At 46.5% G+C, this 17,500-nt stretch overlaps 1 protein-coding gene across 2 annotated transcripts in view; it reads right to left on the bottom strand.

Annotated features, from left to right (window-relative positions):
* Positions 1 to 17,500, bottom strand: part of LOC134451209 (uncharacterized) — a 120,774-nt gene that overhangs the window by 21,258 nt on the left and 82,016 nt on the right. Inside the window, exons 5-7 of one of the 2 annotated variants that reach the window (XM_063201482.1) lie at positions 12,288 to 12,449; positions 8,806 to 8,916; positions 1,982 to 2,153 (exon numbers count right to left, since the gene is read on the bottom strand). In XM_063201482.1, coding sequence (XP_063057552.1) covers positions 1,982 to 2,153; positions 8,806 to 8,916; positions 12,288 to 12,449 — 445 coding nt within the window. The remainder of the gene's footprint in view (positions 1 to 1,981; positions 2,154 to 8,805; positions 8,917 to 12,287; positions 12,450 to 17,500) is intronic. The other variant, XM_063201483.1, reaches the window with a different exon arrangement.

Raw genomic sequence — 17,500 nt, 5'->3', positions numbered from 1 at the left:
AAATGGACAGAGTGTGTGCACAGAGTGAAGAGAGATTGATTGCATAAACAAACAGTGAGCAGTTTGTGTTTATTTGTGGTGTGTGTGTGTGTGTGTGTGTGTGTGTGTGTGTGTGTGTGTGTGTGTGTGTGTGTGTGTGTGTGTGTGTGTGTGTGTGTGTGTGTGTGTGTGTGTGTGTGTGTGTGTGTGCGTGTGCGTGCGTGTGCGTGTGTGTGACCACTTCTTATACGTATGTGTGTGTTTGTCTGTGTATGTGATGGTGTGCGCTCGCATGCTAATGCGCCTCTGTACCTGGATAGGGAAAGTAGACAAGTAGTGGGAAGTAGTTGGGAGAGAGAGAGAACAGGAGAGAGAGAGAGAGTTAGATAGAGCTTCATCCATTCAAACATCTTCCTTTCTACCTCTCCTCCCTTCTCTTTCCTTTCTCCCTCCCCCTCCCCCTCTCCCTCCATTGGCAGGGACACAAAGCTTTGTTCTGGGATTGCACGCCTGCGAGTCTGAATCATCCTAAATAACATTACACTCTCAGGCATCTTGGCCAGCTTTTTACCCAGCGCTTCACGAGGAGGACAAGAGCACGCGGTCACAACAACCCATCAGCTGCTGCGGGCAAAATGCATTTGCACACTGGAGCTGCAAGCACCGCCTTTGAAAGAAGTAATGGAGGGGCAAACATTGGCCAAGAAATCAATTTCTGTCTTACACGGATAATTAAAAACAACTTAAACCCAACAGCAAATGATCAGCGGGTTCTACCAAGTTTATTGTTGTAGAGAGAATGATCTGAATTTGTTGAAGTTGCTTGTTTTTCTCTTTCTCCCAAATGATCAAAAACACTTGTCATGGCAATTTTGTTGTGCTTTGAGGGCACATCAGGATTTAGATCATAGAGTTGATATGAGCGGTTGCCATGTTTTAAATGGTTCCTGATCCCTATAGGATGAGGTTTTGGCAGCTCACCGAGGGATACAAAAAGGATAAATGCTTATAATTGAGTATAACGTAGCATACACGGCACTGGATTTAGCATAGCATGCCGTTTTAACGGACAGTTCCAGATGCTTGGATTAATACCAATTACACATGTTCCTCATAATCATCACATTTCTTTCCTCTGCCTCGCCCATTACGCCGTATTGTTTTTGGACGCTGTTGGATGGAAGCGTATGCTAAAGTCGATGTTCTGAGAGGTGAATGGATGGAGAAAGGAAGGCAGTGGAAAGAAAGCACGTAAAATTAAAAGTAGAAATCGGCAGCTCTTTAATTAGACGTGCTGCTTGTTGGTTTTAAAAAGAACAGCTGTTTGTCTAGTTGGCTCTTCTTGTTTCCCTCTGGAGGTCGACAGTGCTCGTTAGAAAGTCAAACTGGAGCTACAGGATATTAAGGTCTGGCTATAGTTTAGTGGCTACTCGTGTCTAATGTGGATCTTTAGCGCTAACATCTGCCGTGAAAAAAATATAGGCAGTCCAACAGCTTGGGTTTGGAGCTGTTTCCCGGACCAGTAACACTTGAGAGTGAACGGCCAGTGTTCATGCGATGCCAACCCATGAGATATCATCAATAGAGGATATTGCTTCACCGCTAAAAAAAAAAGGTTCCTACCAAGAAACCAAGTTTCTGAATGCCTCCTTTTTTAACCGTCACTTTGAGATCTATTTGTGAGAGCTAACTCTGGGACTGTGTCAATCTGAAAATGACTCATGAGACTGAGTGACGGACAGTTAAAGCAGAGACAATTGATAAGAAGGAGACAGTTCAAAAGGAGTTTCTTCCAGAATCAATATGATGTAGGGTTCTAAGCTTCATTTATATGAGCTGTCACTCATGCCCCTCTAGAAAAATAGTGGGGGTTCATAATTAAATGACATTGTGGAACATCTTAAAAGTTACACCTATTTAGAAGATCGGAATTGATCCCATGTTGTTGCATTGCTGAAGCGTAGAACGATTTGTCTTGGTTACAATACTTTCTGAAAGTCACCTGTGAAGATGTCCTGTGCCAGGCCAGGGGAGCGTCCATCTTTGCCGTTGAGGGAGATGTGCTGGGTGCCGGGGGGACAGAGGAGGTGCTGAGTGGGGGCAGAGCCGTGCAGGTGCTGGACGGACAGGCAGTCGGACAGGACGTCAGAGTCCAGGTGCGGACACGGCCTCATCTGCCAATCATTTAATTAATCAATCAATCAATCAATCAGAAAAAAACACACAGAGGATAACATATTGAGACGATAGCAACAATACATCTGAAAGTTTTTATTCATTGGGATTATTTCAGTCATGGTGTTAAATTATAAGGACTGGAAGTGTTTTTGAATATGCTGTATCCAAAAAAATTTTTTCCAAAGGATACTGTATGTACCCTATTTAGCATGTTTAGCCCCTTTCTGAGTTGCCTAAGTTGTGGCATTGCAGACAACTTAGAAAAGGGGCTAAATGTGCTGAATAGTGGACATATTCTTTCCGTTCTGGCCAGATTATAGTTAGAAGCCAGTTTGTAGCCAGACTAACACAATGACATACAGTAGATGAATATTACATTAGTAATCAAATCAGTAGGCTAGCATTAGTCAACCTCTGGATGTGTTCATGTAGATTTTTCAACCAAAAGACATAGTTAAATTCTGGCCCGAGGTTAGGAAAGATGGCCCGGCCTAGTCTACACACAATCCAAGAAGATGTCCAGTTGATTACAACATAGCTCATTGAGTTAGACACACATAGCATGCGAATGAATGCGGTAGCAATGGGTGGCAGGCAGCTCTTCCAGAAAACCCTCACAGAACCATTACGCTAACAGATGATCATCAGATCATTTCACCCTTTCCCCCAGTTTGCTTTCCCTGCCAACACAATACTGCTCAGCAGCAGACGCATCCAAAGCCCATGTGGTATACTGAGGCTGGGGTAAATCCTCAGCCTCATCCTTGTCAGAATGATGAGGTGTCTCCTCTTGTCCAGATTAGCGTCCGGGTTGTTAACCAGTCAACTTTTACTGCACGCTCATTCAACAGAGATGGAGGAAAGCATCCAAGGAAGAGGAGGCACGCAAAAACAAAAAACCTCTCAATGATTTTGATGGGGAAAGATTAAGTAGACCCTGAAAGAGATTTCTTGGGCTCTTTTTTAACAAGGGACGTAGACTGCTGTGTAGGGAACTGGGGGATATTGCACAGTGGGCCCAGACGTCGATAGTCCTGTGGAGCAAGACCGCAGACAGGCTTGACTGGGCTCAGGACAGTCTTCTGACACGGCCCCCTCTCAATACAGTCAATGTAATAGGGACCCAAATGTGGGCCCCCTCTGTCCCTGGGCCTGGGACAATGTACCTGTTTGCCCCCCCCTGGCAGCTGCCTGCTTTTGAGCAAAAAAAAGTTCACTAGCGTTGCTGTGTATTTCTGGTCGTTGACCTGTATGGTGCCAACATGACGGGGGTGGATATACGGGCAGTGGCGTGACCCTGCGGGCAGGCCAAACACAAGTGTGTTCTTGAGCGCATACAGACGTCTTTTTAATAAAGAAATACATCAGTTAGCGGTGACATCTCTGCAACGTACCGTGGAGGAAATGACGGGCTTAAGGGCCTGACTGGTAACCACAGGCACACACACACACACACACACACACACACACACACACACACACACACACACACACACACACACACACACACACACACACACACACACACACACACACACACTGAAGCACTCTCACTCACTCACTCACTCACTCACTCACTCACTCACTCACTCACTCACTCACTCACTCACTCACTCACTCACTCACTCACTCACTCACTCACTCACTCACTCACTCACTCACTCACACACACACACACACACACACACACACACACACACACACACACACACACACACACACACACACACACACACACACACACACACACACACACACACACACACACACACACACACCAGCCTCCCCTCTCTGATTGGAAACATGAGGGGGCCATGATGGAACCAGGGGGAACGCCAGCCTTAGCCCTCTTCATCCACCTCTCCGACAGTCTGTCTGGTCATGCGTACGTCTATTTATCCATCCATCCACACTCCACTCCGGGCTGCCCAAGGCAGGCCTTTGGAATAGTGTGTGAGACCAGAGCAGAGTGGAGGAGGAGGGTGGCTGGTGTGTGTAGATGGGGATGGACTTGAGTGGTGTGTGTGCGTGTGTGCATGTGCGTGTGCATGCATGTGCGCGTGCGCATGCGTGTGTGTGTGTGTGTGAGGTGGGGGCGGCAGTACTGGACTGTGTGTTTGGGGATGAGGTTAAGTGTGGTTCAGTTCGGGGGCAGTGGTCTTCAGTGGAGGACATTGGACAGTGTTTGAGATTTAGGGTTTAGGGGGTTGGGTTTGGGCGGCAGTGGTGAAGGTGGTAGCGGCACTGTCGTGTTCTAGGTTAAATGTTAAGCTAGTGGGAGCTGCGTCCTGGGGTAGTGGGGTTGGAGGTGAGGAGGTTTTGATCTTTGGGTTAGTGGTGATAGTGGGGTTGAAGATGGGGCATAGAATCTGGGGGAAGGCATAGGCAGTATTTTAGGACCTAAAATGTAGGTTTTGGTTTAATATGGGCAGTCATGGGTGAGCGGTTAGGGCCTCAGACTTGCATCCCAGAGGTTGCCGGTTCGACTCCCGACCCGCCAGGTTGGTGGGGGGAGTAATCAACCAGTGCTCTCGCCCATCCTCCTCCATGACTGAGGTACCCTGAGCATGGTACCGTCCCACCGCACTGCTCCCCATGGGGCGCCACTGAGGGCTGCCCCCTTGCACGGGTGAGGCATAAATGCAATTTCGTTGTGTGCAGTGTGCAGTGTTCACTTGTGTGCTGTGTCACAATGACAATGGGAGTTGGAGTTTCCCAATGGGCTTTCACGCTTTCTTCACTAATAATGGTAGCCGTTGGAGAAGGTGGGCGACTAGGATCTACCGTACTGTAGGCATTGGTATTGGTTTGGCTTTTGAGTTTGTGATGATGCTGTGTTGTTGAAGGTGGGAGAAAGGCTCTAGGGTAGACAGTGGCAGTGGTTTGGGTTTTGCATTATTGATGGTAGCAGTTGGATTTGAAGATGGGGGATAGGATCTGAGGTAGGCAGTGGTAATGGTTTAGGTTTTGGATTAGTGGTGGTAGCAGTTGAGGTCAACTTGAAGTTGAAGTACGATGTCAGTGGCAGTGGTTGAGTTTGGATGTTGAGGATGATGGGGGCTGGGTAGTGGGGTAGGTAGTAGTGGTGGTGGGTCGGTTTACTTTACTTTTACTTTACTTCACTTTACTTTATTTCTTCAGGACATTGCACATTAATGAACATATACATACATGTACATATATGTAAATATGCCAGATTGTAGCCCAAGGGCTAATTTCCATCTGGTGTCCAAAATAGGCAGGCTAGATGTTTACAAGCAATAGAATTTAAAATCCCAAACATTCATCCAGTCTTAGAGGGTTTGGTGTTTTGGTAGAAGTTGGAGTTGAAGATGAGAGCTGGGCTCTGATGTACTGTAGTGAGGGTGGTGGTGGCTGGGTGTGTAGAGGCAGGGATGTGGTCCCAGCAGCATGGTCCCAGGGATGTGGTCCCAGGCGGCTGGATTGAGGGTGATGGAGGCTGGGCTCTGGAGGTAAGTAGTGCTGGTTGGGACTGAAGCTGATAGGAGTCGCATTGAGGATGGTGTGTGGGGTATGGGTTGTGGGGTAGGTAGTGGTAGTGGAATGGAGTATGGAGTTATTGTAGGGGCTGAATTGTGGGGTAGTGGTGTTGAAGGTGATGGTGCTTGATGTAGTGGTAGTGGTTGGGGTTGACAGTGAGGTCTGGGTTCTGGGGTAGGTAGTGGTCAGCTATAGGGGGGGCAAGCAGGGCATTTGCCCCAGGGCCCAGGGCCCTCCTGTATGGGTGGTGGGGCCCTATTATGACCTTTGCACCCTGTATAGGGGGCCCTATCTGTGTTTTGCCCTAGGGCCCTGTGTGCAATAGTTCCACCACTGGTAGTGGTGGTGGCTGAAAATCTGAGTATGGAGGTATTGTATGGGGCTGTGTTGAACTGTAGTGGTGTTGGAAGTGATGGTGCTTGGGTGCTTGAGGTAGTGGTGGTAGTCGGGGTGCACAGTGGGTTCTGGGTTCTGGGGTAGGTCGTAGTGGTGGTTGGGTGCGGAGGCAGAGCTGGGGGTGGCTGTGGGCTGCTGTGATCCTGTTGCTACATTCTTCAGGATCAGCCTGACAGCTCCAACATCTGCCTTGTGCTACTAAGGGGAAGAGGCAGGCAAAGCATGGCCAGGAGCGACACTGAGCAATAGAGACCAGGGGGCCAGTGTGTGTGTGTGTGTGTGTGTGTGTGTGTGTGTGTGTGTGTGTGTGTGTGTGTGTGTGTGTGTGTGTGTGTGTGTGTGTGTGTGTGTGTGTGTGTGTGTGTGTGTGTGTGTGTGTGTGTGTGTGTGTGTATGCGCACGCGCCAACATGCGTGTGTGTGAGTGTAGTGTACGCCTGCACGCGTGTGTGTACGCCTGCACACGTGTGTGTGTGTGTGTTTGCCTGCATGTGCACACGTGCACGTGTGCCTGTGTGTGTGTGTGTGTGTGTGTGTGTGTGTGTGTGTGTGTGTGTGTGTGTGTGTGTGTGTGTGTGTGTGTGTGTGTGTGTGTGTGTGTGTGTGTGTGTGTGTGTGTGTGTGTCTTTTCCTGTGTGTGGGTGTGTTTAGTATGTTGTGGAGGCACAGGAGAGAGTCTATAGGAGTGGCTACTGGCTGCCGTTTGATGTAAAATTTAGGGTGACCTGGGAGAGAGAGACAGACAGGGAGTCAACCAGCCAGTCCCAATGAGGAGAAATACAGCGTCCACCTTACACGAGGCCCATTTACTATATATATACTCTGCGCCATGACAAGCACCCACGGCTGACAAGGGGGCAAGGGGGCGCAGAGATTTAAGATGAAAGATGATTACTTGCCGACCTCAAATAAATCCAAACCAATTAGGAGTCTCAATAATTCAAATATGACACTCTCTAAGGTTTTTCTTCAACATATAAGTTGAAAATTTCTCTTGCATTACTGCAATACTCTGTGCCTCTCAAATCATTATGTATGTCGCTGTGTGTACTGCATCCCTCTTTGTAAGTCGTTTTAGATAAAAAGCTTTGGCCAAATGTAACATAATGTAAAATGCAACTTTTTTCACAAAATGCGTGTAACTTAATTTAATATACAGACTGGTGGAGTTACATGTTTTATGGTTCATTACTGAGAAATGAGCCTTGAGTTCTACCCTGGATAATTGGTTGAATGGTACGTTAAATACAAACCATGCTAAACACAATGTACTGAGGGAGCAGTGCAAACTACAGTTGACCATGCAGGAGATCTGTCCCTGATCAGAAGGCCACAGAGGAATAACCGATTTCTGGAAATGGACGCAGAGGGCCTGGACAATGTCGTCAAGTCATGTGCATGTGTGCGTGTCCATGAGTTCTGTGTGTGTCGGTGTCTTAGTGTGTGTGTTTGTGTGTGTGTGTGCAGAGGCGATTCTAGGATCAGATGGGGCCCCAAGCAAATATGCAAAATAATGAACATTTGAACCAAAATCGCCACTACTGTGGTAGAGTGTGGGCTGTTATTCACTATCTAGGGGCTTGGGGGCCCCAAGCGGCTGCCTGCTTTGCCTGGTGGCAAGATGCGCCTCTGTGTGTGTGTGTGTGTGTGTGTGTGTGTGTGTGTGTGTGTGTGTGTGTGTGTGTGTGTGTGTGTGTGTGTGTGTGTGTGTGTGTGTGTGTGTGTGTGTGTGTGTGTGTGTGTGTGTGTGTGTGTGTGTGTGTGTGTGCGTGCGCGTGTGTGCGTGTGAGTGCACATGCGTGTGCATGTGTCAAAGTGTACAGTATGCGTATCTGTGCATGTGTGTATGTATGGCTGCATTATCGCTGCCTTTTATTGGCTGGATGGAGTGAGTGCGCTTGTTTGACATTTGTCCACAACATCTGGCCACTGGGGTATTGAGCACTACAGCCTATTAACAATGCTACATGCACACATGTGTTTCCACTCACAGCAGTGGGGCGCGGGGGAACGGACGCATCATAGCGTCGCCACTCGGCCCCAGCACACAACAATGAGCCCATTCTCCCCATATTTGCTGATTTTAATAAAGAATGTGCTTTTGACTGCGTACATGTTGAAATGTGGTCAAACCTGATCTATTGTTAGGGAAATGATTTTCAAAGGCAATCTAAAATCAAACCAACTGCTTGACATAAAGGGGATAATCTGCAATTAAATATGAAAAATACCTACTTTGTTGCGTGTCTTCAAGAACGGTGGTGCTAAACAGAGCTGACTGTCACTGTGCACCACAGCATCCACATCAATCGAATGGATTGACAATTGAGACTTTCTCTCCTGGTCTTACAATATTCCTTCGTTTTTGCATCATCAGCATTTCATTTGTGCATCTTTTGTCATGTTCTTCCAATATTCTCTTCTTCTCTGTATTTCTCTAAGACATCCACATAAATTAGTAGTACTGAACTCACATTTCAGAGTTTCTCTCCCGGTCTTACAATAATTTTGCATGATCAGCATTTCATCTGTCCATCTTTCGTCACGTAGACTTCCAATATTCCCTCATGTACTGCCTTTCTCAGAGGGATCCACACAAACGTACTGGACCTGTTATTGAAAGTTGTCTGCTGATCTTCCAGCGATTTGTGTCATGTGTTTTCCATCTTTCCGTCTTTCACCTCTACATCTCTTGTCACCTACGTCTCTCCTATTCTTTTTCTCTGTTTTGTTTCATGAGAGCGTCTCTTACCTTCCTACGCACCTGTTGTTCTTTAGCGGAGTGGATCTTGACGTGCTTGCGGAGGGAGCTGGGGTCCGTGTAGCGCTTGGTGCACCCAGGAATCTGGCATGCGTATGGTTTCTATGGAGGAACAAAGATGCATGGAATTCAATGCAATGGATATCACCGTAGTTTCGGGATTGTACTTTTTTTTCTAGTTTACTTTGGTCTTGGTAGAGGTTAGATTGTGTTCACAATGGGAACACATTATGAACATACAGGCCCACACATTCACACTAACTTGATTTCAAAGGGACTGGAAAATCCACAGACACACATTTGTGACTGTTGGGGGTGGGGGGGTTGCGTGAGTGAGGTGGGATTTGTGTGAGGCCAAGTCACATGGAGTGCTGATCTAAATGTTGTTTTTTAGTTCAAACTCATAACTTTTCTTTTCTTTTTTCCTCTTTCTTTTCTCTTCTTTTACTCTGTTTTTCTCTTAGTATTAATCTTTTTTCTTTATTCTCTGTTTTTTGTCTCTTTGGGTTTCCCCGCGACAAGCAGCCAAGAGCGGCTTTTTGGGGTTTTTTACCTTTCAATATCAATGTTAAAAATAATGATCTGTACATATTTCCTGAAAAGATATTGAATAAAAAAAGTATCCTATCCTACATGAACACACAGATAGACAGACTGGCATAAAGGCAGGCAGGCAGGCAGATGGATAGACAGACAGACAGACAGACAGACAGACAGACAGACAGACAGACAGACAGACAGACAGACAGGCAGACAGACAGACAGACAGACAGACAGACAGACACACACACACACACACACACACACACACACACACACACACACACACACACACACACACACACACACACACACACACACACACACACACACGGACGCACACACGGATGCACACGCAAGCAGACACTGGGTCATTATTAAAAATGACATGATTAACATCACATCACAAATATCAGTCAGTATAAGATTACCAGTTTGAAAGACAGGTACAAAGACAATTATGGAAAAAAGAGTGAAAGATAAAAGCCTACCTTCATGCTGACAGAGAGAAGTCAGAAAAAGAAGAACGAGTCATTTAGATTTAGATATAGCCAATACATTATTAGAATCAATATAAAAGTAATGAAAAACAATTAGAGAACTTCTTTAAATACAGTACATAATGAGCACAGTATGCATTACTATGCATGAAGTATTCCAGTTTCAAATGGAATATTGTCAGTATTCGTTTGAAACAAGTTGTGGAGTATCGCTTTTACATGTGTGGAACGTTCTGCAACTGCAATGTTCCCGGAAACACAATTACATTCTAAATGAATTAAGAGTTTACATGACTCGTGCGCAAACTGAACACTGTCACCATTACATTTAAAATTGGAATATTTGTTGCATATAGCTGCACTGAATGTGTGTCGATCACCTTCAAGCACATTACTCTGGGGAATGATTTTAAAGGTTGTAAATGTTCAATAACATGAAGAATCCCTAAATAATACATTCCCTTTGGCCTATACAGTCTGCATCTACATGTAATAACAGCACAAAGTAGGCCTACATGAACTCAGTCTGAACAATAAGCCCTCAGAGTGTCCCCATTTCAACGAAGGCATTCTGCATGTTGGATCTTTTTTGGAAAAATGGAAAGATGCGGCCTAGCCTAGCGGCCACACCGCTATGCTTGCAGATCGGGCGCTCTCTGACAGCTGACTAATGGATAGTATTTACACCCAACAATTATGGCAGCCCCCAAATGCTTTGTTGGTTATCTGTCATGGGCTGTCCTGTCAACCGGGAACATAAACAATAATAAGCACGCAGACTGAGATAATCATCCCAACAAAATAAAAAATAAAAAACGAAATAACGAAATAGTTTGCGACAAAGTCACTGTGTGTGCGTCTGTCTGTGTGCAATTTTTTCCCCTTAAATCCAAGCAGTAATTAAAGTGAAAATGGATACCATAGCTTACTAAGGACCCTGCCACCAGCACTGGGCTGCGCTCTCCATAACCCTGTTTTTACAAGGCAAGGCTTGGACTGCTAATTTCTGCGCTGTGTTTGTTTTCCCGAGCAATGGCATACAATCCCCCCTCACCGTTAAACGCACCACAAACACAGACGGAGAGAGTCGGAGAGGAAAAGAAGGAAGGAGGAGAAGGAGAAGGGGGGGGAGAAGGGAAGGGGGGAAAAAAGAAAGCAAACGGTTAGTGCTGTCAAGAGTAAATAAAATAAATAACATTACAGTTGAAATTATTTTCTTTCTCGCTCACTCACTCGCTCTCTCTTTCCCCTCTCTCCCTCTCTCTCTCCGTCTGTCTAAGCACACACAGAAGCATTTGGCGTAGCTGTGACGCTGACCGCCAGGCGCACGTTTATGCCAAATGATGGGCATCTGGACCTCGGGTTTTAATTGGCCATGTCACTGCGTCCGTCAGAACCCAGCTCACTAGTGGGAAGGCGAATGGATAAAAGACTAGGATAAACTAGTGGATCGGCACGTGTACATGTGCGTGTGTGTGTGCGTGTGTGTACGCGTCAGGAGCTTGCAGCTGCGATAAAGCAGATCGTCATGGCAGCGTCTGCGTCTGTGATGGGGACGGCAATGACTAATGCCTGATTCAGGCTTTCCTCTGGCAGCACCCGACACTGGCAGCGACACAAGCGAAGCCCTGTCTCTCTCTCTCTCTCTCTCTCTCTCTCTCTCTCTCTCTCTCTCTCTCTCTCTCGGCCCCTGCCATCCCCTTCGCCCGCCGTTAGCGTGGCAGGACTTTAACAACCTGGGGCATGTCAGCTGGTACCCAGGCCGTCGCGGCACACGCCACCGCTGGAGCCGACAGGCCAGCCTTGAAGAGGAGGCCCAGTCCGCTACACTCTGCTCTGCTCTGCTCCTAACGGCACCAATGACCCAGACACACAAAAACGCCTTTAACGAGACATGCAGAGAGGCAGAGAGAGAGAGAGAGAGAGAGAGAGAGAGAGAGAGAGAGAGAGAGAGAGAGAGAGAGAGAGAGAGAGAGAGAGAGAGAGAGAGAGAGAGAGAGAGAGAGAGAGAGAGAGTGGCACATGCTAATAAGACCGATCCAAAAAAACATCTAAAGCTTTGAGAGCAGAGTGAATGAGTGAGTGAACGAGAGAGAGAGAGTGCAGAGCAGAGCAGAGTGGGCCGTATGATTTTAACCAGGCCCAGTGAGTAATAATGTTTTAATTTCATAAACACACCGGCAGACAAACACAAACACACACACACAGACCTGGTGTGTGTGTGTGTGTGTGTGTGTGTGTGTGTGTGTGTGTGTGTGTGTGTGTGTGTGTGTGTGTGTGTGTGTGTGTGTGTGTGTGTGTGTGTGTGTGTGTGTGTGTGTGTGTGTGTGTGTGTGTGTACAGCGTGTGTGTGTACAGCGTGTGTGTGTACAGCGTGTGCGTACCATGTGTGTGTGAATGTGTGTGTGTGTGTGTGTGTGTGTGGGTACTTACAGTGTCCAGGTGTGTGCGCTGATGCTTGGCGCGGTCGCTGGAGTTGCTGAAAGCTTTCTGGCAGCCGGGGTGCTGGCACAGGTACGGCTTCTCTCCCGTGTGGCTCCGCAAGTGGATCTTCAGGTTCTCCAGCCGGGAGAAGGCCTTATTGCAGCCCTCAAACTGAACACAGAAAACAGACAGAAGAGAAGAGAGAGAGAGAGAGGTAAGGAAGACAGGGATGGAGAGACAGTGAGAGATAGATAGAGGGAGACACAGAGAGAAAGAGAGAGGGAGGCAGAGATAGGAAGACAGAGAGAGAGAGAGAGAGAGAGAGAGACAGACAGACAGACAGACAGACAAAAAGAGAGTGCGAAAGAGAGAAAGAAATAAGGAGAGAGGGAAAAAAAAACAAAAAACAAACAAAGAATGAATGAGAGAGAAATAAAGAAAGAAAGATAGAGAAAAAGTCAGAGAGACAGACAGACAGACAGACAGACACACAGACAGACAGGTAAGGAACAGTGAGCAGAGGCAGATAAACAGGTAAACACATTCTGTTCTCATACAAAACATTATTGCTGTCCCTCAAAACATGTTAAACATTATTGCTGAAGTAGCCCTGAACGTATTAAACATTACTGCTGCAACCTTGAAGATATGAAAACCTCTTCTACCTCATGCTGCTTCACAATTCCCTCCCAAGAATAAACAAGATTGGCCTTTTAGACTAATAACATATTACAGGCCCCACCTGATACATAACATACAGTTGCTAAAGATGCTTTATTGACACACAAGAGAGATGCGGAGCAAGATGGAGGCAAAGATGGACAAAACAGTTGGCAAGAGCCATACCATATGTCGAGAATACAAGTAGATGTCCCTGTGTGTGCCTGTTTGCCACTATGTCTGCATGGGAAAGTAAGAAACGTAATTTGAAATTCTTTATATGACCAGTACATGTAAAGAAATTGACATGTAAAAAAAAAACGACTTGACTTGACTATACGTGTGTGCACACAGTAACTTATTTTTCAATAATGCGCAACAAGTGTCCAAGCGTGGATAAACAGCATTTACTGACACATTCCCGCCACACACACACACACACACACACACACACACACACACACACACACACACACACACACACACACACACACACACACACACACACACACACACACACACACACACACACACACACACACGCGCGCGCGCGCGCGCACACACACACACACGCACACACACACAGTCACACACACACACACTCTTACAGCTTAGCAGTCTGTTAACGAACCCCACAGATTCAATGGCTCCCTCATAATTTATGAACCAGCCACGAGCCGCAACTTTCACCCTCCTTCCTTCCCCTTGCATGAAAAAAGAGAAAAACCCTAAGAGCAAGATCATTGTCCTCCATTCTCTCCTCCATACAGTGAAACCCAGAGAGAGGCGAGAGTGGTAGGGGGTACCCATGGGACTATTATAAGGCCGTGTGTTTGGTGTAGGAAGCGCGCCGACATATCCCTTACAGGTTAGCCACAGCTCCATAAAGAGAGTTCTCGCGGCGGCTTTTAGCCATTCCGAAATGACATTAATATGCACCACGCGCCTAACCGGGGTTGCTAGGGGACCGTGAAACAATGGCAGCCTTTTGGTTGAATGAGAGGCGAGCTTGAGCTCTCACAGACAACACACACACACACACACACACACACACACACACACACACACACACACACACACACACACACACACACACACACACACACACACACACACACACACACACACACACACACACACACACACACACACACGCACACACACACACACCAAAAGCCTCCCTGTATAATTACTTACCTGTTACCCTATCCCCCCCAACTACACCTCCCCACACACATACACCACACTTCCACCCTAACGTGCACACCAATGAACCAATCAAGAGCGTCGGCCTGAGACATAGGGGCGGGGAAGGGTGGTCAGTCAACCAATCAGCAGAGTCCAACTGTGAGATGAGCTGCGGATGTGCAGCCTGTCAGAGTGGAAATCTGACATGAAGGCCCCTCCTCTATTCTCTCCTCTTCTCCTCTCCTCTCCTCTCTTCTCTCTTCTTTTGTCGCCTGACTTGTCCCTGCGTCCCCGGCTCGGGTTACAGCGAAGGAGCGGGCGGCCATTCTTCTAATGGCTCCCTTCATCCCGGCTGGGCCACTCAATGCTCTCTCCGCCCCGGGCTCCTTCAGTTACTTGAAGGGCACATTCTATTGACACCACTCGGTTGACAATAGGGGTGAAAGAAACCTTAGCCCCACCTGTTGTCGTCGCAAAGCTGGATTCAGTGACCTGGATTATGCTTTGGATCTGTTTGGGGTGAGAGTGACTTCTGTGTATGTGTGTTTGTGTCAAGCGTGTGTGTGTGTGTGTGTGTGTGTGTGTGTGTGTGTGTGTGTGTGTGTGTGTGTGTGTGTGTGTGTGTGTGTGTGTGTGTGTGTGTGTGTGTGTGTGTGTGTGTGTTTTTTCAAGTGTGTGTGTGTGTGTGTGAAGTTTGTCAAGTGTGTGTGCGTGTGTGTGTGTGTGTGTGTGTGTGTGCGTGTGTGCGTGCGTGCGTGCGTGCGTGTGTGTGTGTGTGTGTTTCAAATCTATCAAGTCTGTCGTGTGTGTGTGTGTGTGTGAGAGTGCATGTGTGCATGCATGCATGCATGCATGCGTGCGTGCGTGCGTGTGAGAGAATGTATGCCTGTATGTATGCATGACCAAATCCACACACATGCCCAAAATCAAGACCATGACACGGAACATGGAATTATTATTTCAGCAATATTTTTACAACTGAGATTTATGAGAGGCTACTCACATGGAAAGAAAAAGAACCTCAACTAGGCCATACCAGAATGAAGTACGGTAGCAATGGCTCTACACCGCATTTCACATTATTACTCGAATGACAATATTTCGCTGTTTCCCAAAACAATCAATAGAAATGACAGCCGTCATAATTTTCAAGTCATCAGCCATTAGAGTACAACTAAAAAGTTTTTGAACGAACCTTCCAATGATAACGGTATTTTTTAAAATAATAAAAAACTTAAAATGCCCAAAAGTGCTCTGTTCCAAATTGTTACGCAAAACAGTTTTGAAGTGCTATAATCCAAATTTCTTTCTTTTTTCCCCATTTACATCAAAACAGTTGGCATTTGGTACCTTCTAAATTACATTTCAATGTTCAAAACTTGGTTCTAAGCTGTAACTGGAATGCTGCATTTAACATTGAAGTCAATGGCAGGGCATTGCATGGGAGTTATGGAAGCCCAGATATCCTTGATGCTTTGCTCTCATCTGTTTCTGTTTGTTTGCTCTGGTGACCCACACTTCACTCTTCAATATACCCATAGATTTCCATGCCACGTTTAGGTGCTTTGGTGGTATCGACATTCTAACTCACCAGACATATAACTCACATAACATCCCATTCATTTTCAATGGGGTTTTATGTCTGGTGAGTTAGATGGAAATCTACAGGTATATTGAAGAGTGAAGTGTGGGTCACCAGAGCAAACAAACAGAAACAGATGAGAGCAAAGCATCAAGGATATCTGGGCTTCCATAACTCCCATGCAATGCCCTGCCATTATTTTAAAAAATACCGCTATCATTGGAAGGTTCGTTCAAAAACTTTTTAATTGTACTCTAATGGCTGATGACTTGAAAATTATGACGACTGTCATTTCTATTGATTGTTTGGGGAAACAGCGAAAAATGTCATTTGCGTAATAATGTGAAATGCGGCGTATATAAGGAGGCACTACATTCTGCAGCAAACAAATTAAACCAAAAATGACACATACACATTGACAAGCAGGAACACATCCCAAATATTAGCAACTGACATCTCAAAGCTGGATTCAGTGACCTGGATTATGTTTTTGGATCTGTTTAGGGAGAGACTGATTACAGTGTGTGTGTGTGTGTGTGTGTGTGTGTGTGTGTGTGTGTGTGTGTGTGTGTGTGTGTGTGTGTGTGTGTGTGTGTGTGTGTGTGTGTGTGTGTGTGTGTGTGTGTGTGTGTGTGTGTGTGTGTGTGTGTGTGTGTGTGTGTGTGCGTGCAAGCGTGCGCATGCGCATGTGTGTGTGCGTTTGTGTGCTTAGCACAAAATAAAATATGAATGGACAGACAGACAGTGAGACAGTGATGCTTGGGCCACCCTTGCGCTAGAACACCATCCGAGAAATGTGCCGACTCAGCCTCAGCTTCAGCTTCTGAAAACATCTAAAAGTGTCAGACCGCACAGCTGCTGCTCAAGCCTTCGTATTATTATTATTTTTTCAACGGTCAGGAAAAAATCAAATGCACACAACCTGAAGAAAATAGTGGACTTTTTAATAAAAGTCTCCAGAAAGAAATGGGGTCATCCATACAGTACCAGCCTCGGCTGCCGAAATGTGGGCCGCTCCGCCGCACAAAATTTGAGTTCTGAAAACAAACCGAGGCCTTATTGATGTTCCCGTTGCTGTGTATTTATACATAAGGGGAAATAATCAGTCTTTTATTGCTTTGTTAATCGTGCTACAAATTTCGGTTCAAATTAAATTTATGGGGCCTGCCTGCGGAGAACCCAATGTACCACCACCACATACAACAAACGGCTCAACCCACAGTTTTCAGCGTGCTGTCGCTCCAATGCTGTGCTGTACATACATCACCTTTTCTGGGACACGGTACAAACCCCACCATTCACCAAGGAAATTGAACCGAGCAACAGACATCCATCCACTACTCTTAGCACCGCATCCATAAAGCTTAATGTACAGCAGCAACACCAACAAGCGTCGCCAGGGGTTTGAAATGAGGAAATGAAAGCCTCTTCCACAAGCGGGTTATGGGGCCTGTTAAAAAGATGTGAACAGGGCTACAACATTGTTTGAAAGGCAAAAATGGGGCTTCTGTTACGGCGAGAAGAAAATAATTTGTGTTCCTGGTGATTGTTTGATCATGTGACGGCAACAGGTCATGAGTCTGGGGGGGGGGGGGGGGGGGGGAGGGGGGGGGGGGTAGGGGCGGGGGCCAGGGGGGGGGGGGGGGGGGGGGGGGGGTATTACGGAACAGCAGTTAACCCCTTTGTGCAGAGCCTCTGATATGACCATACGGTCTCCAAAATAGTTATCACCTACTAGGTAGGGTTGCCACATTTCAGTGGTGAAAAAACGGACCACATTGAAACATTAATG

This window comes from Engraulis encrasicolus, chromosome 6 (assembly GCF_034702125.1).
Source record: "Engraulis encrasicolus isolate BLACKSEA-1 chromosome 6, IST_EnEncr_1.0, whole genome shotgun sequence".
Lineage (NCBI taxonomy): Eukaryota > Metazoa > Chordata > Actinopteri > Clupeiformes > Engraulidae > Engraulis > Engraulis encrasicolus.
Note: the sequence above shows the minus strand (reverse complement) of the source record. Positions and strands in the feature narration are given on the sequence as shown.